Genomic DNA, 25,147 nt, shown 5'->3' on the forward strand with positions numbered 1-25,147 from the left:
AGGTGTTGCGGGGGACAGTTTCCTGGGCCCCTCGCCTCTCAGAAACGTCCCCTCCGCTGGGGGCCTTTGTGATGGGTATAGAGGTGAGGGGTCTTCCTTGGCAGGTTCCACCTGGCCATGGTCAGCCCTCTGCCTGACAGCTCATAAAGAGGTGCAGGTTCCTCTGTCTCTAATAAAATGTGAAATGGGGCTGGGGATGTGCTCAGCGGTTGACTGCCTCTGAGTTCAATCCCTAGTTCCCTCCCCGCCAAAAAAAAAAAAAAAGAGGTGCAGCTTCAGGAGGCTCTAGGAGACAGACAGGTGGCTTCCAGGAGAAACTGGTTTAATAATGTGGCCTTAGAGCCCCCACCCTCATTTCTGGATGTGATGCTCTGTCCAGGGCTCTAAGATCACCAGTCACCAGCATGCAGCGCTTAGCTGGCCTGAGAAAGTTCCTGTCTGGGCTCTGCTGGATGGGAGTGGGTGTCGACAGCCATCGCTCCTTGGACTTTGAAAGGGTTACGGCACAGCGTGCCCCAAACCAGTGGGGCAACCATGGCTTCCTGTCCTGGAGCCCCTGCAGGCCATTTTTGGGGTACAGCATCCTGCGGGGGACAAACCTGGAGTCCAGGTCACCAGCCTAACCAGCCTGGAGCTCTGGCCCACCTGAGATAGGTGGGAACAGCTGGGAGCAGGTGCATATAAAATCAAGCAGCAGGTGGTGAGTGTCAAACTCCGGAGGCCAGGAGCCGACATACGCACGCCCAGGGAGGCCAGAGAGGCCCTGCCCACTTGGGGAGTCCTGTGGCCTAGGGCTGATGGATGAAGGCTGGCACTGCCAGGTGGCAGGTTTGGCTGGGAGAGGCCTTGGTTTGGGTGGGTGAGTGGCTTGCAGCTGAGAGGCCATCCATGTGCATGGCTCAGCCTGAAGATCAGCCTACTGCCTAGAGGCAGATGAGCACCCCATCCAGCCCATGTGAGTCCTCAGTATAAAATAATACACATATACAATAATACTCCGTGCACTGGGAGTGGGCCCACCACCCGGGCTGCCTCCCTCTGCAGCAAGGGTGGCAACAGTCCAGCCAGGTCTAGCTGTCCTCCACCGTCCTCTGGTTCTTGGAATGAAACTTGTTCATGAGTTCCTCCAACTCCGACCCACTTTGCTGCTTCTAGGGAGAAGGGATGAGGAGCTCAGACAAGGGGCCAGAGGCCACGACCCCACTTCTTCCCAGCACCCCAGGAGCAGGTGGGTGGGTGTACTGTGAAAGAGGCACCGGAGCGGGGCGGCTCACCTCCAGCATCGCCTTCTGCACTGTGAGTTGGCTGTACACGCGGATGCCCTCCTCCCCGCACACCCTCTTCAGCTCATCTTTGTTGAGGGAGAAGAGCTGGGGTCCGGTCAGGATACCCAGGTTCTCCACGATCCTGGGGGTGGTAGAGAGTAAGGGCGCGGGGGTGGGCCTGGTGGCAGGTGGCCACCTCGGCTGCGTGCACTGGCGTGCACTTGCTCAAACCCACAGCCCTCCCGCGCCCGCCACTCACCGGCCGCTGAAGGCCTTGGCTTCTAGCCAGGCACGGACCTCATCCGGGCCGGACTCAAAGGTGAGTGGCAGGTGCACCGGCTGGGTGCGCTCCACGCGGAAGTGCCGCTGCGGCTGCGCCTTGATGTGGCTAATTTTCTTCATGAGCTCATCGTTGACTTCATCCATGTGGTGGATCAGCTCTGCAGGAGCGTGTGCTGAGCCGTGGACCCACGCAGGCCCTGGCTTCCCCCTGCCCTCCCAGGCCGCCCCGCACCTCCTTGCTCCCTCTCCATGTAAGTGCCCTCTCACCATCTTTGTTCCCTGCGAAGATAGGGGGCAGTTTATGCATCGGGCTGGCGGGACCCCAGTATTTCTGGCTGGCCTGCGGGGGCAGGTGGTGAGGTGGGTGCTCTGAAGACCTGCCCAGACCCCTACCTGGCTTGTGGGCCGGCCCTTCCTTCCCTCGGCCAAGACAGAGGAAGGAGCCTCTGCACGGGCTCTGGCCCAGGGCTGGGGTGCAGCGGTATTCCCAGGCTGAGACTCAGCTGTCCCCCCAACCCCACCCAGGGCCAACGACTGTGTTGTGAGGGTGGGGCAGAACAGAGCCGGGCACCTGCTCCAGTGGGGCACCAATATCCTCTGGCCGAACCTCATCCAGGATGTTGCAGGGCACATAGCCAGACTGGCCACTTCGGCTGCGAAGCTTCCACCACTGCCGGCCATCCTCCAGTACCTGCGGGGTCCCGGGGCAATCAGGTCTACCGTTTTTCCTGCCCTTAGACCCCCACCCTCCCCAGCCACGGGCACTAGTGTGGTTGCTGGGACTACTCACATGAGCCACACTTTGCAGAGAGGCAGAGAGTGCCCCAGGTCTCCCCTGAGCTCAGCCCTCAGGCCCCTGTGCCTCCTGGCCCCAGGCTTCAGTCCTGGCTCGGTGGGGGGGCTACCCCTGCCTGGCCTTAGCAGGGTCCTGGACGGAGGGTGCTTCCTAGCCTCACTGTGGATGTAAACCACCCCCCTGCCCCAGCCTGCTCCACTTTCTGTCCCTCAGTGAGTGGCCTGGATTCAGGTTTGGCACAGTGGCTGCAGGGGAAGGCTCCTGGGTGGCCATGAGTGACAAGCCCCTTCTCTGTTCACTGGAGGGCCCCCCACTTGGCAAAGTGACTGTCCAGCACACAAGGGTTCTGCACACCCTCGGGAATCCCCCAGACACGGAGGGCCCTCAGCAAGGCTGTGCTGGGAGTCGGGGAGATCCTGCCCCTGGACCCAGTTGGAACCCAGAGCTAGGGACCCTAGGGAAATAGGCCAGTGGCTGTGCCCATCCCGTTGTTCCACAGTTCGGTCACCTTCCCTGGTCAGGCTGACCCCTCACCTCTAGGACCTCATCCTTGAGCACGGACAGCTCGTTGGCATTGCGGGCTGTGAAGTCGTAGAGAATCTTCACGTACTTGGCCGTGGCTGGTGTTGGCTGGTGGCCCCTGCAAGGACACAGAGGGACTAGTGCAGCAGCTTCCCAGGCACGCAGCGGCCTGGCTTCTGCTGCCCAGGTTGCAGCGGAGGAGGGGCTGTTGCTCACAGCCCGGAATGGAAACTGTGACAGCCCTGGAGGTGGAGTGGGCGGGAGGGGCAAGATGCAGGGCCTGGCCCACCAGAGCTGCCTCAGGGGTCTCCAGGCTTGCTCCCAGGGGAGTCAGCCAGCTGGGTGCCTGGGGGTGACAGGGTCATGGCTTTCCCCAGCTGACCACAGGGGCCAGGACATTTTCAGAGCCATAGCCCCTGGGTGCTGCCCAGGGCACTGGCCTGCAGGCTCTCTGGAGGTCTGGACCTACATCCCCAGGGGCATGGGTGGAGCTGTTGGTGCAGATGGAGCACAGAACAGGACTGCTCCCTGTCCCACTGCACTGGGAGGAGCAGGGTAGAGGCCGCCAGGGTGAACAGACAGCTGCTGAGAGCACTTCTGTGTAGCTCTACCTGGGGACCACAGGCCCATTGTGGGCCAAGGGATGGGCTTGTTTGGAATACGGATTTGCAGCCCCTTCCCTCCTGAAACCAGATTCTGGGATCTTGCAGGTTGCAAGTGCCCCAGGCAGACCCTGGGCCAGGAGTGAGGATACAGAAGTGGGGAGGCAAAGAGGGGTTCGCCCCTGGGTCTATTCTTTTTTTTTTTTTTTTTTTAATGGTGCTAGGGATGGAACCCAGGGGTGTTCTACCATTGAGCTCCACCCCCAACTCTTTTTACTTTTTATTTTGAAATCTGGTCTCCCTAAGTTGTCCAGGCTGTTCTGAGAGTGAAAAGCAGCATTTTTAGCCACTTGAAGGAGGTGTTTGCCACCACCTGGTGGCAGCACACCCCAGTCCATGCTGTGGAGGGCGTCACACCACCTCCCTGTAATGGGGCTTACCTGTGGGAATGTGGGGAGCTGACTGGTGGTAAGACATCCCCCTGGGGTGTGGACTCAGAGGAGAGACTGTGTTTCGGGGAGTTTCTTATGGATAGTCGGCTCACAGGGGTGGGCTGTGGGGAAAGCAGGGCTTGATGTCGGGTGGAGGCCAGGCAGTGCCAGGCAGGGTCCCAGGACAAGGGGCACAAGACAAAGACTTGGTGAACGTTCTGTGACCTGGCAGGCCGGGCCTGGGGCAGCCCCAGCTGTGGCTCCAGGAGTGGCAAGGGCAGCAGTTGGCAGCGGTTGGGGAGGCAAACTCCAGAGGGGTGGGGTCTGACCTGGTCATTGGGGTCAGAGGCCAGTCCTTCCATCTCCCAGGGAGCCTCTTGCAGCACATCCAGAGGCGGTTCCCAGCCACTGTGGAACTTGGGCACGTACAGGGGCACCTGTGGCTCCTTCGGCCACTCAGAGCTGGGGTGGGCAGTGCCGGGGTCAGCCAAGACTCCCACTGGAGCTGGCCCACCCAGGACCCCATCCTGGTCCAGGCCCTGCCCCTCACCCTGTCCATACCGGGGCCGTGTCCAGGTGTCCCCCAGGGACTCCCACAGTGACATCTCCTTTGGTACCAGGTGGCCACGTAGGAAGGCCACAGCCTCCTGGGAGAGCAGTGGGCTGAAGGCAGAGCGGGCAAGGTCTGGGCCTCCGCAGGTGTTGACGATCTGGGGGATGGTGTGGTTCAGAGGGGCGCCCCAGCCTGCAGCTGCACAGCTGGCCACCCTGGGTTCCCCATCCCCCATCCGGCCCCACCCGGCCCCAGGCCCCAGGCACCAGGTCCAGAGGCCCGAAGAGGAAGTGCACCAGCTCCGCCGCACTGGGGTTCTGGATGTGCTTCTGCAGCTTGGCCTGGAGGGAGCGGGCAGGTGACAGGTGGCAGGGAGAGGGCAGGTGACAGATGGTGTGGGGGAACCTCCACCCTCACCACCAGCACAGGGCAGGCCTGGACTCACCAGGAGATTGATGGCCAGCTTGGTTTTCTGGAAACAGTCGACAAACTCACCCTCAGAGGGGGGCCGGGCACGCAGCGTGAGGACGCCCTCTGGCACAGGGTGGAGGCCATGAGCCGGCTGGCCGGCCCTGGCCTCGTGGGCCCTGCTTGCTGTCTGATGCTGAGCCCCCCCAGGCCAGCCGTCCCCAGCTCCGGGGCCCTGCGCCACCCCCACCCCCCCCCGCGCACCTGCCGGCCCCTTCTTGCCCTTCTTCTTCCCTTTCTTCCGCTGGTTCAGCTGCTTGAAAGCCTCGGCCGCCTTCTGTAGCCGGGCCACGAACCACTCGATGTCGTCCAGGGCGCAGTTGAGGATTTGCTGGGGTCAGAAGGGCGGGGGTGGGCTTCAGACCTCCACCCACTTTGGGGGCTGTTCTACAGGCAACAGGCCATCTGGGCCCATTGCAGGGGGGGCCAGGAAGGCCCAGCAGGGGGTGGGAGGGCACCGACCGTCTCCTTCTCTATCCTCTGAGCCAGCACCGCCCGAGGCTCCTCATCCTGCGATTCCCGGCGGCGGTAGCCTGGTGGGGACAGAGCAGCTACCCAGGGGCCCTGCAGACCCCACAGGGAGCCCCGCAGACCCCACAGGGAGCCCCGTAGACCCCACAGGGAGCCCCGACCTAGCCCTAGGCCTACCTGGCTCTGTGACTGGTGCTGGCAGGCCCACGCGGTTCTTGGCCTGAGGAGAGTCCCCAGCCTGGCGCTGAAAGGGGATGGGAGCTGGGCTCTGGGGAGGCGGCAGGATGGACTGCCGCTGCCGGATCTTCTCCTGGTGCCCCCTGGAGGGGAGAGGAAGGCCTGCTCAGCAGGCCACCACCCCAGTCCTGGGCAGCTGCCTCCTTGGTGCCCTCCCTGCCCTGGTGAGAGCCCAGCTCCCCATGGTCCCCATGGCCCTACTTCAGGGTCTGTGGCCGCAACTTCTTCCCCATCCGGCAGTCAGCCAGCGCGCTCTGGATGTCCTCCTGCACCAGCTCTGCCTGGGGGCACAGGGGCATCAGGCTGGTTCAGCAAGGTGCCTCACCCGCCCCTGTCAGCTGCCTCACCTCCACTTCGTCACAGTGGAAGAAGTGCACGTCGGGCCTGCTCTGCTCGGAGTCCTGGCACACCAGCAGCAGCACCGAGGGGTAGCGCAGCTGGTTCAGCACCGTCTGGCTGTGCAGCACGGTGGGCAGCGGGAAGTTCTCCAGCTCTTCCTGGGGGCAGAGGGCAGGCGGTTACGTGGCCTCAGCCGGCCCTGGACACAGATGTGGGCTGTGGCCACAGGCATGGAATGGACCACAGATGTGGCCAAGAAAGGGACCAGTGCCCTGCCCGAGGTGTGATGGAGCAGCATGTGCTCCTGGGACACAGACGTGGCAGGAACTTGCAGGGGCAGGACAGACCAAGTCCAGGGACAGGACTGACACTGCTCACACTGCAGACACATCTTGAGTACAGACCCCATGGACACAGTCAGGCCTGCTGACTGCAGCCTGTGAGCCTCTTGCAACTGGACACAGCCTGGCCCCACTGCAGGTTGCTGCCTGGGCTCTGGCCAGGTTGATCCTGCTGGCCCTTGGCCTCATCCTCTTCCACATGCTCACCCCAGAGACCCGGCACCCATGGGAGCCCAGTAGACAGCAGCCTGCTCCACCAGCCTGACCTGGTTCTCAACATCCAGCAGCCGCAGGGCCTTGTCGTCCACCTGCAGCAGCACCTCCTGTGCCCAGACCTTCTCCTTGGCACTGAGCTGCACCAGCTTCCGGATGGCGTCTTCCACAGATGCGATGGCCTCGCTCTTGTCCATGATGAATGTGGCCAAGTGCTGGGGGGCAACAGTCACTACTGGGTTCGGCCGTGCTTGTGCCAAGGCCCAGGCCCAGGGCTGGGGGCCCCAGCCAACCCAGGGGGGTCCTGCAGGGCCACAGCTTTATCTCAGGTGGAGGCGCCCCTATTCTGCCCTGGTTGACATCTTTGGGGATCACAGTTGTGCACTGATAAAACCTGAAAGCATTCCTGACTGCCCGGCCACCTGGGGCACTCCTCTGCCCTCCCCACCTCTTGCTGCTAGGCCCTGCTCCTCTCTCAGGACCTCACACTACATCTGTGTGTTGGGCCTGAGGCAGGTCCTGCCCTCAGGATGCCCTCACCCAGAGCAGTCGGATCCGGGATTGGCTTCTAGGGGACATGGGTGGAAAGAGCGCATCTGGGGGTCTTCTGCAGCCTGGCCTGGCCTGGCCTGCCCCCAGGAGCTGCCCTCTACCTCATCAGTAAAACCCTCTCACAGAGCTTCACGCTTCAGTAAACAATGCTGGGACAGGTGGATAAACTAGCTAGGCCAGGACATCAGACAACACAAAGCCACAAAAGCACTAGAGAAAATAGACGGTGATTTCTCACCAAGTCTCAGGGAACTTTCTCCACGGGGCACTTTCCCCAGCAAGGTGGAAAACACACGAGCTCAGAAGAAGAGACTAACCAATCTGACAATAAAAAAAGATTTCTGACTGGGTATCGCTCAGCCGTGGAGTGCTTCCTAGCATGCACAGGCCGGGTTCAATCCCTAGCACCAAAAAATAAAAAAACAGCCAGATGCAGTTCAAGGCCAGCCTCAGTGATTTAGTGACACTTTCTCTAAACAAACAACAACAATAAAAAGAAATAAAAAGGGCTGAGGATGTAGCTTAGTGGTGGAGCTCTCCCAGATTCAGCCCAGTATCCCCACACACACACAAATAAAGGATATTGATAATAAGTAAGTAAACAAATAAATACTTAAGTAAGCACACAATAACACTACAACAGAAAATTGCCAAAGGATCTGAGCACAAAGAAAACAAATATAAATAACTTTTTTTTAGTTGTACATGGGCATAATACCTTTATTTTATTTATTTATTTTTATGCAGTGCTGAGGATCAAGTGCAGTGCCTCGCAGGTGCTGGGTAAGCGCTCTACTGCTGAGGCACAACCCCAGCCCTGTAACTTTTTAATACAGAAAATTTTATGTAAATCTCATTGAATAAAAGAACCACACATTGAAACTCTGAGCCTTTATTATTTTAGCAATAAGTCACTGTCTTTTTCACCTATTCTACTGTCCAACCCTCGAAGTCACTGGGGTACATCATGGTTCAGATGTGGAGATAGGCAATGTCACCTAGCACCTGCCAGCCTCCTGTGCAGAGGCTGGTGACATCTGTAAAGGCACACATCTTCCCTCCCAGCTCTGCTGCAGGTGGCCTGTGCAGGTGCAGTGTGGCACTGGGCAAGGCTGCTCCCCGCAGAGCCACTTGCAATAACAAAGACTGGGTGCGACTCACATGGCCATCAACCAGAGAAAGAGTGAGTGGGCGAAAACACACAGCAGAATCCGAGGGGGCTGTGTGGGGCGGAGGAAACCTTGAAATGCACGCTGTTAGCACAACACAGAACAACCCACCAAATGAAACCAAGCTGCTAGGCCACCAGCAAGCTTAGGACATCTCACATGGCTGAGACCACATAGGGGTCTTGGACCATAATGAAATTAAAGTCAGATGAATATCAAAAAGTTAGATAGAAAATCCTCAAATGTTTGGAAATCAAGCTACATAGTTCTAAATAACCCATGGGTCAAAATTGAAGTCACAAGGAAAAGTAAAATATATTCTGGGGTTGGAGATATATGTATGTATGTATGTATATATATANTATATATATATATATATATATATATATATATATGTCTTGTGTTCTGTCCCCAGCACCACAAAAAAATTCTGATCTGAAGTATAATAAAAACAGGCATAATATATTATAATTGGTGGACTACAACTAAAACTGCTGGCTCTCCCACCCCCCGACTCCCCAGTGCTAGGGATTGAAACCAGGAGTGCTCTAGCAGTGATCTATATCCTCAGCCCTTTTTATATATATATATATATTTTTTTTTTTTTTTAATTCAGGATTTTTGGGGGGAGGGGAGGGGAGTACCAGGGATTTAACTCAGGGGTACTCTACCACTGAGCCACATCTCTAGTCCTATTTTGTATTTTATTTAGAGACAGTCTCACTGAGTTGCTTAGTGCCTTGCCATTGCTGAAGCTAGCTCTGAACTCATGATCCTCCCTCTCAGCCTCCCGAGCTGCTGGGACGACAGGCACATGCCACAGAGCCCAGCTGAATTCAGGATCTTGATAAGTTGCCTGGACTGGTCTTGAACTTGTAATCCTCCTGCCTCAGCCTGCTGAATAGTTGGGATTACAGGTGTGCACCACCACACCCAGCTAAGGCAGTGCATTGAGGGAAATTTATAGTTTCTGATGACTATGTTAGGCAAAAAGTTAAGACTTAGGATCGGTGACCTAAACTTTCAGCTTAAGAAGCTAGAAAAACATGCTGGGGTGTGACTCAGTGGTAAGCACTTGCCTGGCATACAAGGGCCTGGGCCCAACCCCCAGTACCACAGGGGAAAAAGCTACAAAAACACAATAAAATAGACCCCAAAGAGAGTGGAAAGAAGTAAATTAAAAGTAAAAATCAATAGAGAAGCAGGGCACAGTGGTGCAGGCCTGTAATCCAGTGGCTCCAGAGGCTGAGGCAGGAGGATCACAAATTCAAAGCCAGCCTCAGCAAAAGTGAGGTGCTCAGCAACTCAGTGAGACCCTGTCTCTAAATAAAATACAAAATAGGGCTGGTGATGTGGCTTAGTGGTCGAGTGCCCCTGAGTTCAATCCCTGATACCCACCCCCCAAAAAACAATCAATAGGGAAAAATCCAACAAAGTTAGTTTTGAAAGAAATGCTAAAATTGATAAATCCCCAGCAAGAGTGATCAAGAAAAATGCTAGAGACAATCCCTTCAAAACCAAGAGGACAGAGGGTACATGTCTACACTACACACAGGCACCCACCGTCTGGCCATCCCACAAAGGCGGCCCAGCACTCAGCCTCACTGGCAAATCACAAGTATTGAAGGAAGAAACAACAAGAAGCTTCACAAACTTTCTGAAAACCGAGGTGAGAACTCTTCCCTCCTGCCCTGTGAGGTCAGCATAACCCTGACCCCCAAACCTGCCAACAGTACTATGTGAGAAAGTTGCAGACCAATATCTCTGGGAGACATTGACACAAAAACCCCTCAACAAAATATTAGCAAATTAGCCCATCAGCACATAAAAAGGATAGTATAGCCAGGCGCAGTGACACATGCCTGTCATTCCCACAACTCAGGAGGCTGAGGCAGAAAGATGGCAAGTTCAAGGACAGCCTGGGCATCTGAGCCAGGCCCTGTCTCAACATAAAAAGAAAAAACCAAAAAAAAAAAAAAAAACAGCTGAGGACGCAGCTCAGTGGTAGAGGTTCCCTGAGTATTGGCGGGAGGGGGGAAAGCTAGTATACCTTGAAGAAAATGAAGTTATCCCAGAAATGCAAGGTTGGTTCAACACACATAAAAGTCAACCAGGGAGCCAGGTGCAATGGCTTATACCTGTAATCCCAGTTACTCAGGAGGCTGAGGCAGGAGGATCACAAATTAGAGGTCAGCCTGGAAAACTGAGCAAGACCCTGTCCCCCAAATAAAAATAAAAAGGGCTGGGGGTGCAGCTCAGTGGTAGAGCACTTGCCTAGCATGAAGGGGCCCCGGACTCAATCCTAGCACCACCAAGAATAATAAAAAAAAATCAGTCAAGCCAGGCACAGTGGTGCATACCTGTAATCCCAGTGGCTAGGGAGGCTGAGGCAGGAGGATTGCAAGTTAAAAGCCAGCCTCAGCAATGCAAGGCCCTAAACAACTCAGTGAGACCCTATCTCTAAATTAAATACAAAATAGGGCTGGGGATGTGGCTCAGTGGTCGCATGCCCCTGAGTTCAGTCCCTGATTAAAAAAAAAGAAAAAAAAAAAAAAAAACCTCAGCCAATGTAGTTCACTACACTAGCAGTGGCAAATAAACCTCAATAGATTTGGGGAAAGTATCTAACAAAATCCAACACCCATCATGATCAAAAACTCAGCAAAAGAAATTTGAACTTGTCACATTGATAATAGGTATCCACAAAAACAGGCATCAGTAGGACACTGGATGCTCTCTCCAAGACTGGACCTCTGCAGACACACCATGCTCTTATCTTCATCTAGCATTGTACTTTAAACAGGGAGATGGGGCAAGAAAATAAATGAATGATCTGAAGACAGGAAATGAAGAGTGGTCTTTATTTTCCAGCAATCTGATGTGTATATAGAAAATCCAAGCATTTTACAAGTCAATCACAAGTAATTTGCAAATTACTTAATTCACCAGTCTCAGGACACTTGATCATCATACCAAAGTTCAATTGTTTTTCTATAGGCTAACAGCAGACAACTGTTAAAAAGAATACTATTTGTTTTTCATTACTGGCATTGAATCCAGGGGTGCTCTACCACTGAGCCACATCCCCAGCTCTCTCTCTCTTTTTTTTTTTTTTTTTTATTTAGAGACAGGGTCTTGCTGAGTTGCTAAATGCTTTGCTAAGTTGCTGAGGCTGGCTTTGAACTCGCAATCCTCCTGCCTCAGCCTCCGGAGCCACTGAGACTACAGGCAGGCACCACTGCACCAGCACCATTTGTAATAACATATAAAAATCAAATGCCTAAGCAATAATTTAACAAAGGCTATGCAAGCTTCCTATAATGAAGACCACAAAACACTGATGAGAAATTAAAGAATATGTATTAATGGAAAGGTATCCCATGTTCATGGATGGAAAGACACAATATTGTTCAAGTGTCAACTCTTTCTAAAGTGATTCAGAGATTTGACTTGATGCCAATCAAGATTCTAACAGCATCTTTTAGGAGGAGAAATACACAAGTTGATTCTAAAATTCATATGCAAGTATAAGGAACTCAAGCCAATCTCAGTTGGGCTTGGTGGTACACATCAGTCATCCAAGTTACTCAGAAGGCTGAGACAGGAGGGTTGTTTAAGCCTAGAAGTTTGGGACCAGCTGGGCAACATAGCAAAACTCCATTTCTAAAACACAAGAGTGGGGGGAGAGACACAGGATATTATGAAGATAAAGAACAAAGCTGTGGGACTCACATGGCCTGAGTTCACAACTGATAGAGCCACAATAAGTTGAAGCTTGTACACAGCATTATAGAGCAGTGAAATGACGATTCCAGAAGCAGACCTGTCCATATCTGGCTAATCAGTGTTCACAGAAGCAGCAGAGCGATCACGGGGGAGGGAAGCCTTTTCACTGTGGCTGGACATGCACACAAGAGAAAACCAGCCTTGATGCCCACTCCACACCATGTCCCCAAAAACACCTGGAGGGGACGGTGGACCTAGATGCAAAGGCCACACTACAGACATCCAAAGGCAACAAAGGCACAGTTCCTCAGGAGGCAAAAAGCCCCCCCACAGAAGGAAACAAAGGTGGTCTGATTAGACGTCACCAAAATGTCACCTTTGTGTCCCTCGAAAGACAGTGAAGCTTATGAGTGAACAAGCCACAGACAGGGAGAAGGTGGTGCTGACCCTCACACCTGACTGTACATATGAAGATGTCCACATGGATCAGAAGTACCTCCACATGTATGTGGGCAGAAGCAGCATCAGGGGAGAGGCCTGGGGCCAGGTGGCTGGCAAAGATGCCCTGGCAGCCCCGGGCCGGGCACAGAGTCATCCTCTGCCACGCCTTCTTAAGTCAGTTCAGGAAGCTGAGGAGGCTGTAAACTACAGGGTCCTGTCGACAGAGACAGGGAGGTGGGGCTGCGACCTCAAAGGGTCTGGCAGGAGCTTGGGGTGACAGAGCCATGCTGGGTGCCACCTATGTGGTAACAGGACTGCATGCCCCACCACATTTACTGTCCGGAAAGTCAGCAGCAAAAACACAGGCTTTGGCACCCTGCCTCCGCTCCACCTTGCTAAGGCAGGTCTCTGATGCTTTCTCTGGGAGGGGTGAGAAAACCTCATCTCCTCCCACACCCTCTCTGGCCCCTGCAACAGCTGGGATGAGCCAGGCCAGCTGGGACCAAAGTCCAGGGGCCAGGCTGGGTCCTCACTGAGGAGAGCAAAGTCCCACCCCTGAGAAAGGTGGTGGAGCTGCTGTGGAGGAGGGGGCTGGCTGACCGCCCACACTGACAGCTCTGCCTGGGGAAACTGCGGCACAATGGTTACTGCACAGTGGCCCAGCCTGCCCAGGCCGGTGGGGGGAGAACACTGGTCATCCCAACACACTGGACCCCAGAGCCTCAGCTTCTTTGGATTCATTCTGAGGAACAGGCTTAGACAGTAACTTCCTCAGCCCTGGGCCCAGTGAGGCCCACGGTGGGTGGGAAGGCCCAAGAGAGCCAGCACAGTGGGCCTGCAGCCACAGCTGGCTCTGCTCGCCCCTTACCTGCCTCCCCCTCATTCCTCCTCATAGTCCCCCAAGCCTGGATCTCGGCCAGGAGCCTGGCCAGCTGGCAGGCATGGAAGGCCCATCTGTAAAGTGTGTTTCCTAAGTTCTAGGTGTAGGACAAAGCCCTCCCAGGCTGGCGGCCGGTCCAAAGGGCGCAGGGTGGCAGGGTACGCAGGGTAGCTCCGACGCAGCACGGCCACCTGAAGCTCCCGCAGTGCTCAATAAAGAGTGTCTTTGTTTCAGCTTCTCCCGCTAATCCAGTTCCTTGTTTTGGGGCAGGATGACAACTTCCTTCCCAGAGGCTCCTGTGCACAGCCCCAGGGGGCCTCCCCAGCACACCCGGGGTGGTGCCAACCTCAGCACCAAGTCCCCAGGGAAGGCTCCCCAGACTGAAGGGCTTGACCCCACTGTGGCTCAGCCCAGGACCCGTGGGGGGCAGTCCCTGGCTCTGGTCTCCCCACTTGTCCTCGGGCCTCAGTTTCTCCACCTGCTTATGCACCCCAAAGCACAGGGGTCTCACCTGGACATGGTACTGGGAGGTCTCGTGCATGATGACATTGGAGTTGGAGTACTTCTTCCTCTGCTCTGGACGGGGAGATGGTGGTCACTCAGCCCAGATCTCAGGACCGCCAGCCCCCAGTCCAGGTGGGACTGGACCCCAGGGGGCCGCAAGGGAGGGTGGAGTCAAGGTAAGGGGTGCTTCTCTTGGGCCCCTCATGAACACCAAGGATCACAGGTGTGAGATCCATGAGGACCCTCCTCAGACCATGAGGACCCTCAGGAAGCCCTCTGCTCCATCCAGCCCAGGCTCACCCCAGGGGAGACACCCACGGCTCTGAGAGGGAAGGGGCCTGCTCAGAGTGGGGAGGGCAGCCAGAGGCTATGGGACTTGTCCTGGGGGCACTGGAGGTTCAGCCTCACCGGAGGCTGGCCAACCCCTGTGCCCACCTTCCCAGGGGACAGGTCTAGGCCAGGGCTTGCCCACCCTCAGAGCCACCACCAGAATCTTCCTCCTTTCTAGGGGCTTCTTGCTTTCCAGACGGTGGGTGCAGCATCCAAAGGCACAAGTGAGGGCTGCGGCAAGCTGGGAGGGCAGCCTGGCTCCCTCCTGGAGAGACACCTGGCCACCGGCCGCCTGCCCCGATCGAGTTGCAGAGACGCCCAGGGGAATCAATACTGATGCTCTCTGAATTATTTGTAAAGGGCTCTCCCCTTACTGCTGGGGGAGGGGTGTTCTGTGCCAGGAACTTTGGGGACAGACCTCACAAGCTGTCAGTGGATTAGGGTCCAGAGGCCTCCTCCAGGTACCCAGGGCTGACCAAGCCTGAGGTCCTCTGGGCCAGGCCAGGCAGTCCCCTACTTCCCCAGCCTGGCCCTATCTCCAGCTTCACTCACCAAACAGATCCTTCGCGCTCATCTTAGCAGCACCATCGGACCGGCCCAGGCTGCCACTGTGGGGGAGGGGCAGGTGAGGGGGGCCACCACGCCCTCCCTGGGGGCCCTCCCCGAGGGCTGCTTATGGGCAGTGAGGGTGGGCATGGGGCTCACTTGGCAGCACCAGGGCAGCAGCTCATGGCTCCTGACTGGCTCATGGCGTCCTTGGTGGCGGCCAGCAGCTGGGAGGGCAGAACTCAGTGTGGCCGAGTCTGGGGCCCAATGCCTGGCCCACACCTGAGAGGACAGAGGAACTGAGCTGACACCTTCTCTGGTCTTGGCCAGTGGCCTTGTTATTCCCAGGACAGGGCCTCCTCTCCCTACCCCGGGTCCAGGGCAGGAATTCAGTGACTTGACCAGATTCCACAGGGAGTCCTCAGGAAGTCGAGCTCCCTACCCTGCAACCCAGCTAGTGGCCACTGAGCCCCATCTTGCCTCAGACCTTCAGACTGCATAGGGTTGCCCCCCCCCCCAGGAGGCTGCCTAGGAGGCTCTGAAGAGGGTTATGGGGGGAAAGCATCTTCTCAGCAGAGTTCAAGTAGGTTCAAAGGCCCTGGGGCAGGTAGCAGCCAGCAGGAGTGGAGGGCAGGGGCATGAGGCTGGAGCCTGGGGAGGGGCACACAGTGCAGAGGGAGCTCTGGCTCCTGCCTTCCAGTCCTGCCCCACCCCAGGCTCCTACCCCACAGGGGCCTCTGCACCCTGTTGTGAACACATAGCCCACACCTGTCCACCCTTGGCTCTCTTTGGGCCCTTGTAGAGCAAGCAGGGAAGCCCTGTGGTAGGGAATCCTGGGGCCCCTGGTGCTTAAGGGGTAGTCTCACCCTGATGAGAAGGCAAAATGGGGAAACCAGGGTAGGACCCTTGGCAGCAGGAGCCGGCCCAAGAAAGGACCTGGGGAAGGTGGGCACAGGGTGGGGGTTCAGAGGGATGGGTGGTGTCCCAGCCTCCCTGTAGCAGATTCCCAGGCCTGACCACTGTCCAGCTGCACTCTGGGGAAACGAGGACAGGTTGCTAATGTGAACAGGGTCTGATCTGGGTTGGACCCTGGAACCTTCCTGGGAGGTAAGCAAACCCTGGCGGCTTAGGTGGGGAGAATGCCCTGGGGGGACCACCAGTGCAGAACTGCCCCCGTGTCCCAGGTAGAACAGGTGGACAGCACCTCTGTGGTGGCTCCCTAAGGGGTCCTGGGTCCACACTCTTGTCTGCCTTCTGACAGATGTCACCCGGAAGGCCATCCTCCTGACTTCAGTGTTTGGGTCTACTAGGGTGGGGCCACCAGCCTGGGTGCTGGTATGGAGAGCTGAGGGGCAGGCTGGGGCACCCCAGGACTTTCTGGTTTGACGAGGTCCTGCTGGGGAGCACTCCCAGGAGATGTGGGAGCCTGGGGGCTTTGGTTACTGCCTCATCCTGGCTCCTGCTCTGCCCCGCCCACATGCCACAGGGGGCTTGGCCAGATGGCCCTGTCCACCTATCCGTGGAGAATGTTTGGAATGCTCATGACCTCAGTGGGTGAGTCTGAGTGTTTGCTTAATGGGATTCCTGGCAGGCTGAACCAAGGGCATTGGGCACGTGGGTCCAGGTACACACACCTGGGCAAAAACAACCCTCCAGACCCAGGCCTGCAGGCACGCAGACACACAGGCCGGGCTGCACAGCCCTCCCCTCAGGGAAATCTAGGCTGGGACTTCAGCAGTGGGGGAGCTGGGGCCACTTAGAGGCCTGTGTGAAGCCTGCTCCCAGTGGGCTCCAGCTGGGGGTGGGGAAGCCATGTAACTCAGAATAGGTGGAGATGGGTGCCCAGCCCTGGCCCTGGCCCTGGCCCCTGGGCTTCAGGCTGTACTTTAGTTTTATGGAGGCCATTTTCCGGGTATGAAGGGAGGACCCAGTATGTCTGGGGCCTGGCGAGTGGACAGTGGAGGGAGGAGGCCCCAGTAGGGCAGAGAGGGTGGAGGAACTGGCTCCAAGTTCAAATTCCAGCTCCACATGCTGAGTGACCTTGGGGAGGGGTCAGCTTAGTCATCAGGGCTCCTAGCTGCCCTCATGGGAGTCGGGTGGGGCCCTGGAACAGGGCAGTCCCTCAGGCCCTTCTGTGACCTGAGGAAAGAGCCCTGTCCAGGTCGGAGGGAGGAAGAGACAACTTGGAAACTTCTAGGGGGGAGGGTGGATACACTTGAGGAGACCTGGGCAGGCACAGGGTGCAGAAGCCTGGCTGGATGGAAGCACTGGGCCCACAGGGCCTGGGTACTGGGCAAGTCCAGCAGAGGCCTGGGCATAGGATGGCAGTGCAGATGGGCTATCCCCACCAGGGGCCCCTCCTTGCACAGCGAGGATTGTGCACTGGAATAGGGGCAGAGGTGGTCTGTGGGGTGTGCCTACTTCCGCCCCTGCGGGGGGGGGGGATGCACCCTCACACAAAGGGGCAGTTCTAGAGCAGCCCTGCCCAGGGACCAGGAACCTGGAATGGCCAGATTGGATTCCCACAGGTCCTGGTAGCCCACCCTCCAGGATGGGCCCGGCAGGGCTCCTGCAGCCACGCCCCCAGGCCCCCAAGCCTTCCTCCCCTCTCGGACTGCACACCTCACCTCTGACCAGCAGCCTGACCCAACCTGATGCCATCCTGGCCCAAGCCTCCAGAGAGTTCCAGGCCTGGGCTGTGTGCCCACCTTCAGGGTCCTCCCATGGAGGACAAGCCCCTTCTCCGGATGCAGGGATCCCTCCACCTAGCCCCAGGGCTGGGAGGGCATAGGACCTGCATGGGTGAGTCACCTGCCACTGGCTTAAAAATATCCCTGCACGCGGGCCGCGCCCCGGACACTGGCAGACCGGACCGCAGTGGACCGGTTCTTGGGCCCAGAGCCCCCGAAACCTCCTGCGCCACCGCGCCCGGCCACCCTGGTCCAGCTATCCCCAGCGCTTCAGGCGCCCAGCTGCCTCCCGCACCCGGCCCCGCCAGAGCCCCGCGTCCCATCGCCACTGAGGAAACTGAGGCCCAGACGGATGAGCTCCTTCCTCGCCCTCACCTGCTCGCGGCAACTGCGTCCTCGCTGTGGCCAGTCCCCCGGTCCGTGTGTCCGCCAGTCTGTCCGCGCCTTGGCCACCGCACTAGGTCTCCGCTGGCGGGCGGGTCGCTTCGCGGGGCGGGGCGGGGCGGGGCGGGGCGGGGCGGGCGGCGAGAGGACGAACCTGAGCGACAGGTTACCGAGTCACCGGGGAGCGGGCGCGCGGGGGAGGCAGGGGCGGGCCCGGGACGCCCGCCCCCGCCCGCCAGGCCCGGCTGCGCGCAGCGGTGTTTCTGGCGGTCCCGAGCTCACCTGGGGCGCTGCGCGGCCGCCCCAGCCCTCCCCGCGGGACGTTCCGGGCCCCTAGCTTCAGAGCCCTTCCTCTTCAGCTGGCCCATCTGGTGTGGGATGCTGGGGCAGAGGCATCAGTCTGAGTGGAGGTCAGAGGTAGGAACTAGCTAGGACCCACAGCCCTAGCTCCCAGTCCAGGAGTTCCTAAGTCCCCTTTCTCTGCACCCCACCTCATCCCGGGCACCTCCAAAGGGTGGGAGTGTCTGGTGGGTGGGGACACCTGTGGCCCAGACTGTCCTGTGAGCTTCTGGCTCTGTCTCACCAGGCGGTCTCCCAGAAGGCCCTGAGCAAGCCTGTTGCTATGCACAGGACAGGGTGGGGTGCACAGAGAGCGAGAAGCCAAGGTTGGCTGGCAGTGGAGGAGGTGAAGGGGATAGAGACCACCTGGGCACATGCAGGGTCCCCAGGGTTCCAGCTCTGTTCCCAGGGTGGGGGCAGAGGGAATGAGTACCATCAGGAAGTCAGGACTGCTGGTGTTTGCCCTGGGCTGGCATGGAGCAGCCATGGGGAGGTGGGCACTCTGCCCTGGAGGGCCAGAGCCACTGGCATCTCTGTGGTCTGCACTGAACCCACAGGTGAGCTCAGCCGAAGGGTGGCAGGAATGGCCTTTGTCCTCCAGTCCCAGCACCTGCCTGAGTCCAGACAAGACCTGCTTCCTGGTCCACAGCCTTTGCAGCTGAACTCAAGAACCTGGCCTAGTCCTGCTCCACATGTGACTCCATCCTGAACCAGTGTGCAGGGTCAAGCACTCTGCTCTGCCCTGGCAGGGGCAGGCATACACCCATGCCCTCGCCCTTCCTCGGCAGGGTGAGGAACGGGCAAAAGCAGGAAGTGGGCACTGCAGGGACAGCTGGGGCAGGTCCCAAAGCCACTCTGGGCCACCTGGACCTGTAGTGTTTGCAGATGGTGTGGAACAGGTGACCTTCCCCTTTGTGTGCCAGTGAGAGGGGGGTGTCAAGGGCTCCAGACTCAGATCTGTTAACTGTGAAAGCTTTCTACCCGGTCTGCAGAATGAACCGGCAGCCCTTCTGGGCATCCTAATGGATGGTGCCCCAGCCACAGAGATGCTTGGGAGCACTGGCCCTTTCCACGCCTGCGTGTGTATCTGCTGCATGGGCACGCTGAGTGGGAAAGCAGGTGTCCAGGCTGCCTGACGTTCACTCTGGGGTCAGACGAAGCCAGCTGAGGGCCCTGGGTGAGGACATGACAGTGACACTGGCTCTGGAGGAGGCCCAGGACACTGGCAGCCTGCCACCCTCAGCAGTGTACAGAGGAGCAGTGTTCCGACCAGGCGTCAGGATGGAGGGCAGCGTGGCTGGAGGTGAGTCTTGGGATGAGGTCATGAAGGAGCAAGTGGGGGAAGGTGGGGGGGGCTTTTTATAGCAAAACGTGGGGAGGGTTAAGTGGCTACAATTAGGACAAATTCCTGGAAATGTGAACATTTATTTACTTTAAATAAATAGTGAAGAGAAAGCCAGACACTGGGACATAACATTATTCCAAATGCAGAAAACAACAGATGAAGGCAAGCTACTAGGAAAATCGGCTCAGACCCTACGTTATTGTTGCGTGATACTGAGATTTCACCCAGAGCACTCTACCACTGAGCTACATCCCCAGCCTTTCTATTTCTGGAGACATGGTCTTGCTAGGTTGATGAGGCTGGCCATGAACTTGCAGTCCTCCTAACTCAGCCTGAGTCACTGGGATGACAGGTGTGCCCCACAGCACTGGCAACCCTTTTTTTCTAAGTGTGTGTGTGTGTGTGTGTGTACCTTTTTTTAAGGTGCTGGGATGGAACCCAGGGTCTTGCACAGACTAGGCAAGTGCTCCATCACTGAGCTGCACCCCAGCCTAGCTAAGATACTCTTTAAGGAGCACGTATGGTAAAACTGCAGATGGAAAAGTCAAAGGTAGGGTGGAATTCATTCATTTCATCTGAGTGCAATGTTGCTGAAGTCCCCTAGCTCACTCAGAGACCCTACAACTGGAGGTGCTCTCTGAACTGGCCACTGTCCCCACAGCCTCGCTCCCCTGGACCTCAGAGGTGCCCACAGGGAAGGGAGAGTGTTGGGGTGAGAATCTGAAGCTGATGGGCCCACTTGCTCTGCTCTCTGTGGAAACCCCAGCCCACCATTCTGCCCAGGCCCGGGGTGGGGGGGAGGCAGACAGGCACTCACACACAGGGCCACCTGCCTGCAGCTCTGGAGGAACTGGTGGCGGAGAGAAGCAGGCAGCGTGCCATGTCAAGGACCTTTGTGTGAGAAAGCACAGTGACGGGCTGCAGCTGGCCGGAGCTCGGAGGTGGAGGCTGCTTCTCCGGGGTGCACTGCAGGGACCCCCTCTGGCAGTCTCTTTTCTGCAGGGCTTCTCCCTCCTCTGGTGGCCCCACTTACAGGGCCTGAGTGGATGTCCCTGTGCATCATACCCCATGGCTGTGAGCTACCCAGAGCCGTCTATGGCAAGTCAGTAGGACAGACACACCTGCTCGCTCAGCAGCGCGGGAGACTGCTGGGACCTGGCAGGGTACGGAGGAGGTGGCTGCCGCCTGGCTGAGCCAGACGTCTACCTGACGAAGGCCGCAATGGCCACCACCTGAAGGGCAGCCTCCAGGCCGTGGAGCACCAGGAGTCCAGCACTGAGGATGGCGTCTGCCCAGAGCACCAGGGTCTGCCAGAGCAGAAAGTGGATGGAGAGAAGGCCACTGCCCACTGTGAGGGCCAGGCTGGCAGCCAGGGGCCCCTCAGCCTCTGTCAAGTTGCCCTGTGTGCCTGAAGAGCAAGCAGATGAGAGTGAGGTGTGGTAGGGCATCGGCCTGGGGCAGGACCCACCACCCAGTCCTGGTCCTGCTGAGGACAGCACGAGCCACGGGATCGGGGAAAGAGCTCACTGTGGCCACCCCCAGAGCTGGTGCCTGCCTGACCCTCTGGCCAGCGGTGGGTGTGGGGCAGGCTTTGGTATCTGAAACTATGGGCATCTGCCACCCTTTTGCATTTAAAACTTCCAAAAATATTTTACTAAAGCCAGTTCTGGAAAATGTCATGAACACTTACAAAAACAGAACTGCACATTTACAAACCAATGGGCCAGTCATGGAAAATGCCATCCAAAGTTGCCACCAGCTGACCCCAGCAGCTCAGGTGCCCCAAGGGCCCTTAGGGCCAGGCAGCCCCCTGCAGGCCAGACCCTAGGTACACACACACATGGTGTCCAAACCCTCCTGAGAGCTACACTAGCATCTGCGCTGTCTGTGCTGGCAGCTGCATGACATGCTGCCCCTGCCAGTGTCCATCCTGAAGGTGAGGAGACTCACTTTGGCCCCTGCCCCACGGGGTCCCAGATCTGACGCAAGAAGAAGGTCAGGGGCCAGCCTCCCCTCACCTTGGCTTCCTATCATGTCCTGGTCACCATGGGCTGGGGTATGCATGAGGGCCTGAGGTTGGCACCTGGCAGTGCAACATGCCTAGACATGCCCATTCCTGTGCCCACAGCAGGGCAGTGTGAAGGGTACAGTCCATCCCCAGACAGACACCCTCACTGTGTGTGTCTATGACCAAGCCCACAGGAAGGGCACAGTGAGGCTGGAAGCCTGGACCTTGCTGGTCTTGGTGGTCAGCTATGGGGTGGGGGAGGAGGTTTTGTGCTGTATCTCTGCGCCCCTCGAGTTCTCTTCAAGAGCACGCCCTTGTGTGAACTGTGCACTTGAAGAGGGAGTGGCCCAGAGGCCATTGGAGGAAGTAGCACCTGGACCCAAGCCCGACTGGAAAGGCTGGGTTTTCTGGGGACCTGCTGAGCTCCCCAGACAACCAAGGGAAGGACAGAGGGTGCAGGGGTATTCAGGAGCCCTGGCTCGGACAGGTAGGCTGTTGTGATCTCATGTGCTTCTAGATGGGAGCCCACACAAGTATCACCTGTCCTCGGGATGGAGCTTCTAAACCAGCAGTTAGTGATAGCGTAAGGTGATATTGCATCACACCTAGGCAACAGCCTCTGCACACTAGTCTGACTGAAGACCTCACCAAGAACTGCACCAAGGGGTCACATCCAAAGGTTCAGTGCTTGAGACAGCACCACCCCAACACTCACCCAGGCATAGCCGAACTGCTTCCAGGACTCCCATCGGCAGGAGTAGAGTCAGGTCGCAGACCAGGCGGTGCCAAGGATAGCTGAACACCTGACCTAGGACCAGCAGCCTCGGGTCAGCTTGAGCAGCAGTGGGCTCCTGGGCCTGCCTCACACTCCCGACTTACTTTTATAGATGATCATCAGGAGCGTGGCTAGGAAGTACAGGGTGTAGTACAGCCCGCTGAGGTGAGAGAGTACTTGGAGGGGGACTGAGGACAGCTGGTGTGTGGTCAAGGATCTGCAAGCCGGCAGACTGGGGCACACCCTTCCTGCTGCCCAAGTCAGAGGGGCTGGCTCTGTCATCTGTCCCAGGGCACACTAGGGGGTCCAGTTTAGGCTCTTGCAGATGGGCCTCCACAGGTGGCCATGGAGACACAGCTGCTGGCTCCCTGCCTGTAGGGGCTTCCGTTGTGCTATGGGCCCCCAGTGGGCATGAGGGCCCCCTCCCATCCCCGCAGAGCTCATGGTGTGAGCACCAGTGCTTTGTGGCTGCAGGGAGAGTGGCAGGAGCTTCCGCACACTAGTGGTCCCTGGTGACACCACCATGACCCTAGTTATAAGGGAGAAAAAGGAGCCTTTTTTCATTCTACTTGGAGAAAACCTATTCCTCACTTTGGGGCAGCTAAATATCCACTAGCAATTTCCTGATCTCTGAACACTTGATATTTGTTTACGCTGACTGAGTCTGGGGTCGTTGGAGGAGGGGTTTCACTCTGTGCCACAGGAATGCCACCTGGCCCAGTGGGAGGCGAGGAACTACCAGCTGAGCTGGTGATGGGTGCAGAGCCCACGTGCCCCATTAGAGGAAGTTAGGTCAGCTCTCTGAACCTCCCTCCTGAGAGCTCATCAGGAGTTAAGGAGAGGTGGGGTAGGACGTGGGAAGAGCAAATGGGCAGAGAGCTGGCCGCAAGAGGTCAGCAATCCAGCCATGTGGGGTCCCTTCAGGAGCCAGCACTGGCCTGGGGAAGCAGGATGCAGCAGCAGCAGGATACCCCCGGGGAGAAGCCTCTGCCTGGAAGAGAGAGGGTGGTCAGTGAGTCCTTTCGGAATGCTTTCCCGGACCTCGCTCGGCAACACGGGGTCCCTCATATCCTCTTTTGATCTCATATTCATAGAAGGAAGTGACCAGTGACCATCGTAGTGGGCCTGCAGCTAGGTCCTTGCCCTCACACTTCAGGGAAGCAAACACCTCCCAACAAAACCAAATGGTAGCTTCTGTCTAGTGTGGTCTGTGCATTTGCCCAAGGCATGCCATCAGATGGATGCCTTTTGTGTTATGAGACATTGTTTTTCATCTTTGATCAGACATTCACCTTCCTCTGCAATATTTTCACTTCCCAAAATCTATCCCCAGGAAGGAGAAAGAATTTCCTAAACCAGCCCTCCAGTTGCAGAGTCCCTTGGGCCAGCCCCACTCCCTCTGTGCTCTTGGCTTCTGTCTTGGGATGACACAAGAGGGGTAAGGGAGGCCTACTTAGTCCTGGACTCCGAGGTACTGAGTTCAAAGATCCCTCTGCCTTGCCGCTGCATGGAACATGACCCAGCCAGACTGCCGGGCTTAAGAGGCTCACACCAGTGCTTCCATGGTACAAGCATAGATGCCTCTATACGTGTGTGCACACGTATGAAAATTCAGAATTTGGATCAACTATTCTGTAAAGACACTGTACTGCTAGGGAGCACTTGGTGTCATTTCCTCTGTAGTCCAGGGAGGGCAAGTCTCAGCTTTGGTGAGATTTGTGGGCGATCTAATTTCTTGGGCAGATTGGGACCCTTTGTGCCAGAGGACTTTAAAGAGGGCAAGAGTCATACATTGGTCAACCACAGGGCATTAGTAACAGACTCTGGGCAGGGCTCCTAGCAGACACATGTGTGGGAGCAGGAAGCCAAAACAGAATGACAGAGTTGTATTACATTTCTGTAAGGCTCTTAAAACCCGATATGTTCTTTTCCAAGCCCCAGCTACACTAGGCTACCTAGATACCTGTTATTATTTTGGTTGGTTTCACACTAATTGAGGTTCTCCTCCCTCCTGACCCTTTTCTGAAAAGTTCAGTGTCAGGGCTGTGGCTCAGTGATAGAGCACTTGCCTGTCATGTCAAGGCCCTGAGTTCAATCCCCAGCACTGCAACAAACAAACAAACAAAACCAAATAAAATCAAAGAAACTATCTGAAATCTGAAACATTTCAGGCATCAAGTGTATGTAGTTCCCTGATGTTAAATTGAAAGGTGTTTCCTTTTTATAGGGATTTCCTTTTTACCACAGAAGTTAGTCAGGTTATAGGAATCAAAGCTAGTCCCAGATCCAGTGGTGGCTAGGTGGCCCCAGCCTACAAGCCTGGTGTGCTGCAACTCAGCAACATACCCACAATTTGTTCCATGCAGGGATATTGGGGAAAAAGGAGAGATGGACACACAAGCCTGCACTGGCTGAGAGCTTCTCACCTAGGCTGACGCCCTGGTCCAGCCAGCTCACATGCCCTTTTGCCCAGGGACCCCAGGCTCCTGAGCTTCGGATGCTGCCACCACACAGTGGGAACCACATCCACTTCTTGCTGCCCTTGGCTCCCACTGTGTGTCACAGATGTGCACAGTTGTGCCAGAAGTGAGCTGCAGGGTACCATAGGGGTGCTAGGGTGAACCACAGGTGTACAGCGTGTGTGTGGGTGCTGGGGTGAGATGCAGCTGTGCCCGGGGGGTGAGAGGGGTGCTGGGGTGAGCAGCAGGTGTTCCCCGGGGTGAGTGAGGTGCTGGGGTGAGCAGCAGATGTGCCCAGGGGGCGAGTGGGGTACTGGGGTGAGCAGCAGGTATGCCTGGGGGTGAGTGGGGTGCTGGGGTGAGCAGCAGGTATGCCTGGGGGCGAGTGGGGTGCTGGGGTGAGCAGCAGGTGAGTGGGGGTGCTGGGAGAGCTGCAGATGTGCTCAGGGTGCTGGGGAGCTGCAGAAATGCGGGGGGGG

General features: G+C 57.1%; 2 protein-coding genes and 1 long non-coding RNA gene across 5 annotated transcripts; 1 reads left to right on the forward strand and 2 right to left on the reverse strand.

Moving 5' to 3' along the window:
• Positions 1-301: 301 nt before the first annotated feature.
• Eps8l2 (EPS8 like 2) lies at positions 302-14,950 on the reverse strand. Its single transcript, XM_015503374.2, has 20 exons — positions 14,828-14,950; positions 14,675-14,730; positions 13,800-13,864; positions 6,574-6,735; positions 5,975-6,124; positions 5,829-5,908; positions 5,568-5,710; positions 5,382-5,452; positions 5,124-5,250; positions 4,897-4,985; positions 4,718-4,792; positions 4,460-4,608; positions 4,228-4,360; positions 3,908-4,020; positions 2,878-2,983; positions 2,119-2,238; positions 1,815-1,887; positions 1,525-1,705; positions 1,275-1,407; positions 302-1,151 (listed from the first exon to the last, which is right to left on the reverse strand). Exons 1-20 carry the CDS (start codon positions 14,869-14,871, stop codon positions 1,071-1,073), a joined length of 2,151 nt encoding a protein of 716 aa, XP_015358860.1. The 5' UTR covers positions 14,872-14,950; the 3' UTR covers positions 302-1,070.
• Tmem80 (transmembrane protein 80) lies at positions 14,862-25,141 on the reverse strand. Of its 3 annotated transcripts, XR_007349363.1 has the most exons (7): positions 24,636-25,141; positions 23,181-23,200; positions 22,314-22,407; positions 22,150-22,242; positions 20,548-20,834; positions 17,734-17,896; positions 14,862-14,950 (listed from the first exon to the last, which is right to left on the reverse strand). XR_007349363.1 is itself a non-coding variant. In XM_015503376.2 (5 exons), exons 1-5 carry the CDS (start codon positions 24,733-24,735, stop codon positions 20,629-20,631), a joined length of 513 nt encoding a protein of 170 aa, XP_015358862.2. In that variant the 5' UTR covers positions 24,736-25,141; the 3' UTR covers positions 19,491-20,628. The 3 variants fall into 3 exon arrangements, 1 of the variants encoding a protein (XP_015358862.2); XR_007349362.1 differs by lacking the exons at positions 14,862-14,950; positions 17,734-17,896 and adding an exon at positions 19,491-20,317; XM_015503376.2 differs by lacking the exons at positions 14,862-14,950; positions 17,734-17,896 and having other exon boundaries at positions 19,491-20,834.
• On the forward strand, positions 17,923-19,987 carry LOC107157094. The gene is made up of 4 exons (XR_007349365.1): positions 17,923-18,159; positions 18,639-18,980; positions 19,074-19,384; positions 19,850-19,987. It is a non-coding gene; the product is annotated as an uncharacterized LOC107157094 (long non-coding RNA).
• Positions 25,142-25,147: the final 6 nt, after the last annotated feature.

The sequence above is a fragment of the Marmota marmota genome, unplaced genomic scaffold (assembly GCF_001458135.2).
Source record: "Marmota marmota marmota unplaced genomic scaffold, marMar, whole genome shotgun sequence".
In the NCBI taxonomy this organism is placed as follows: Eukaryota; Metazoa; Chordata; class Mammalia; order Rodentia; family Sciuridae; genus Marmota; species Marmota marmota.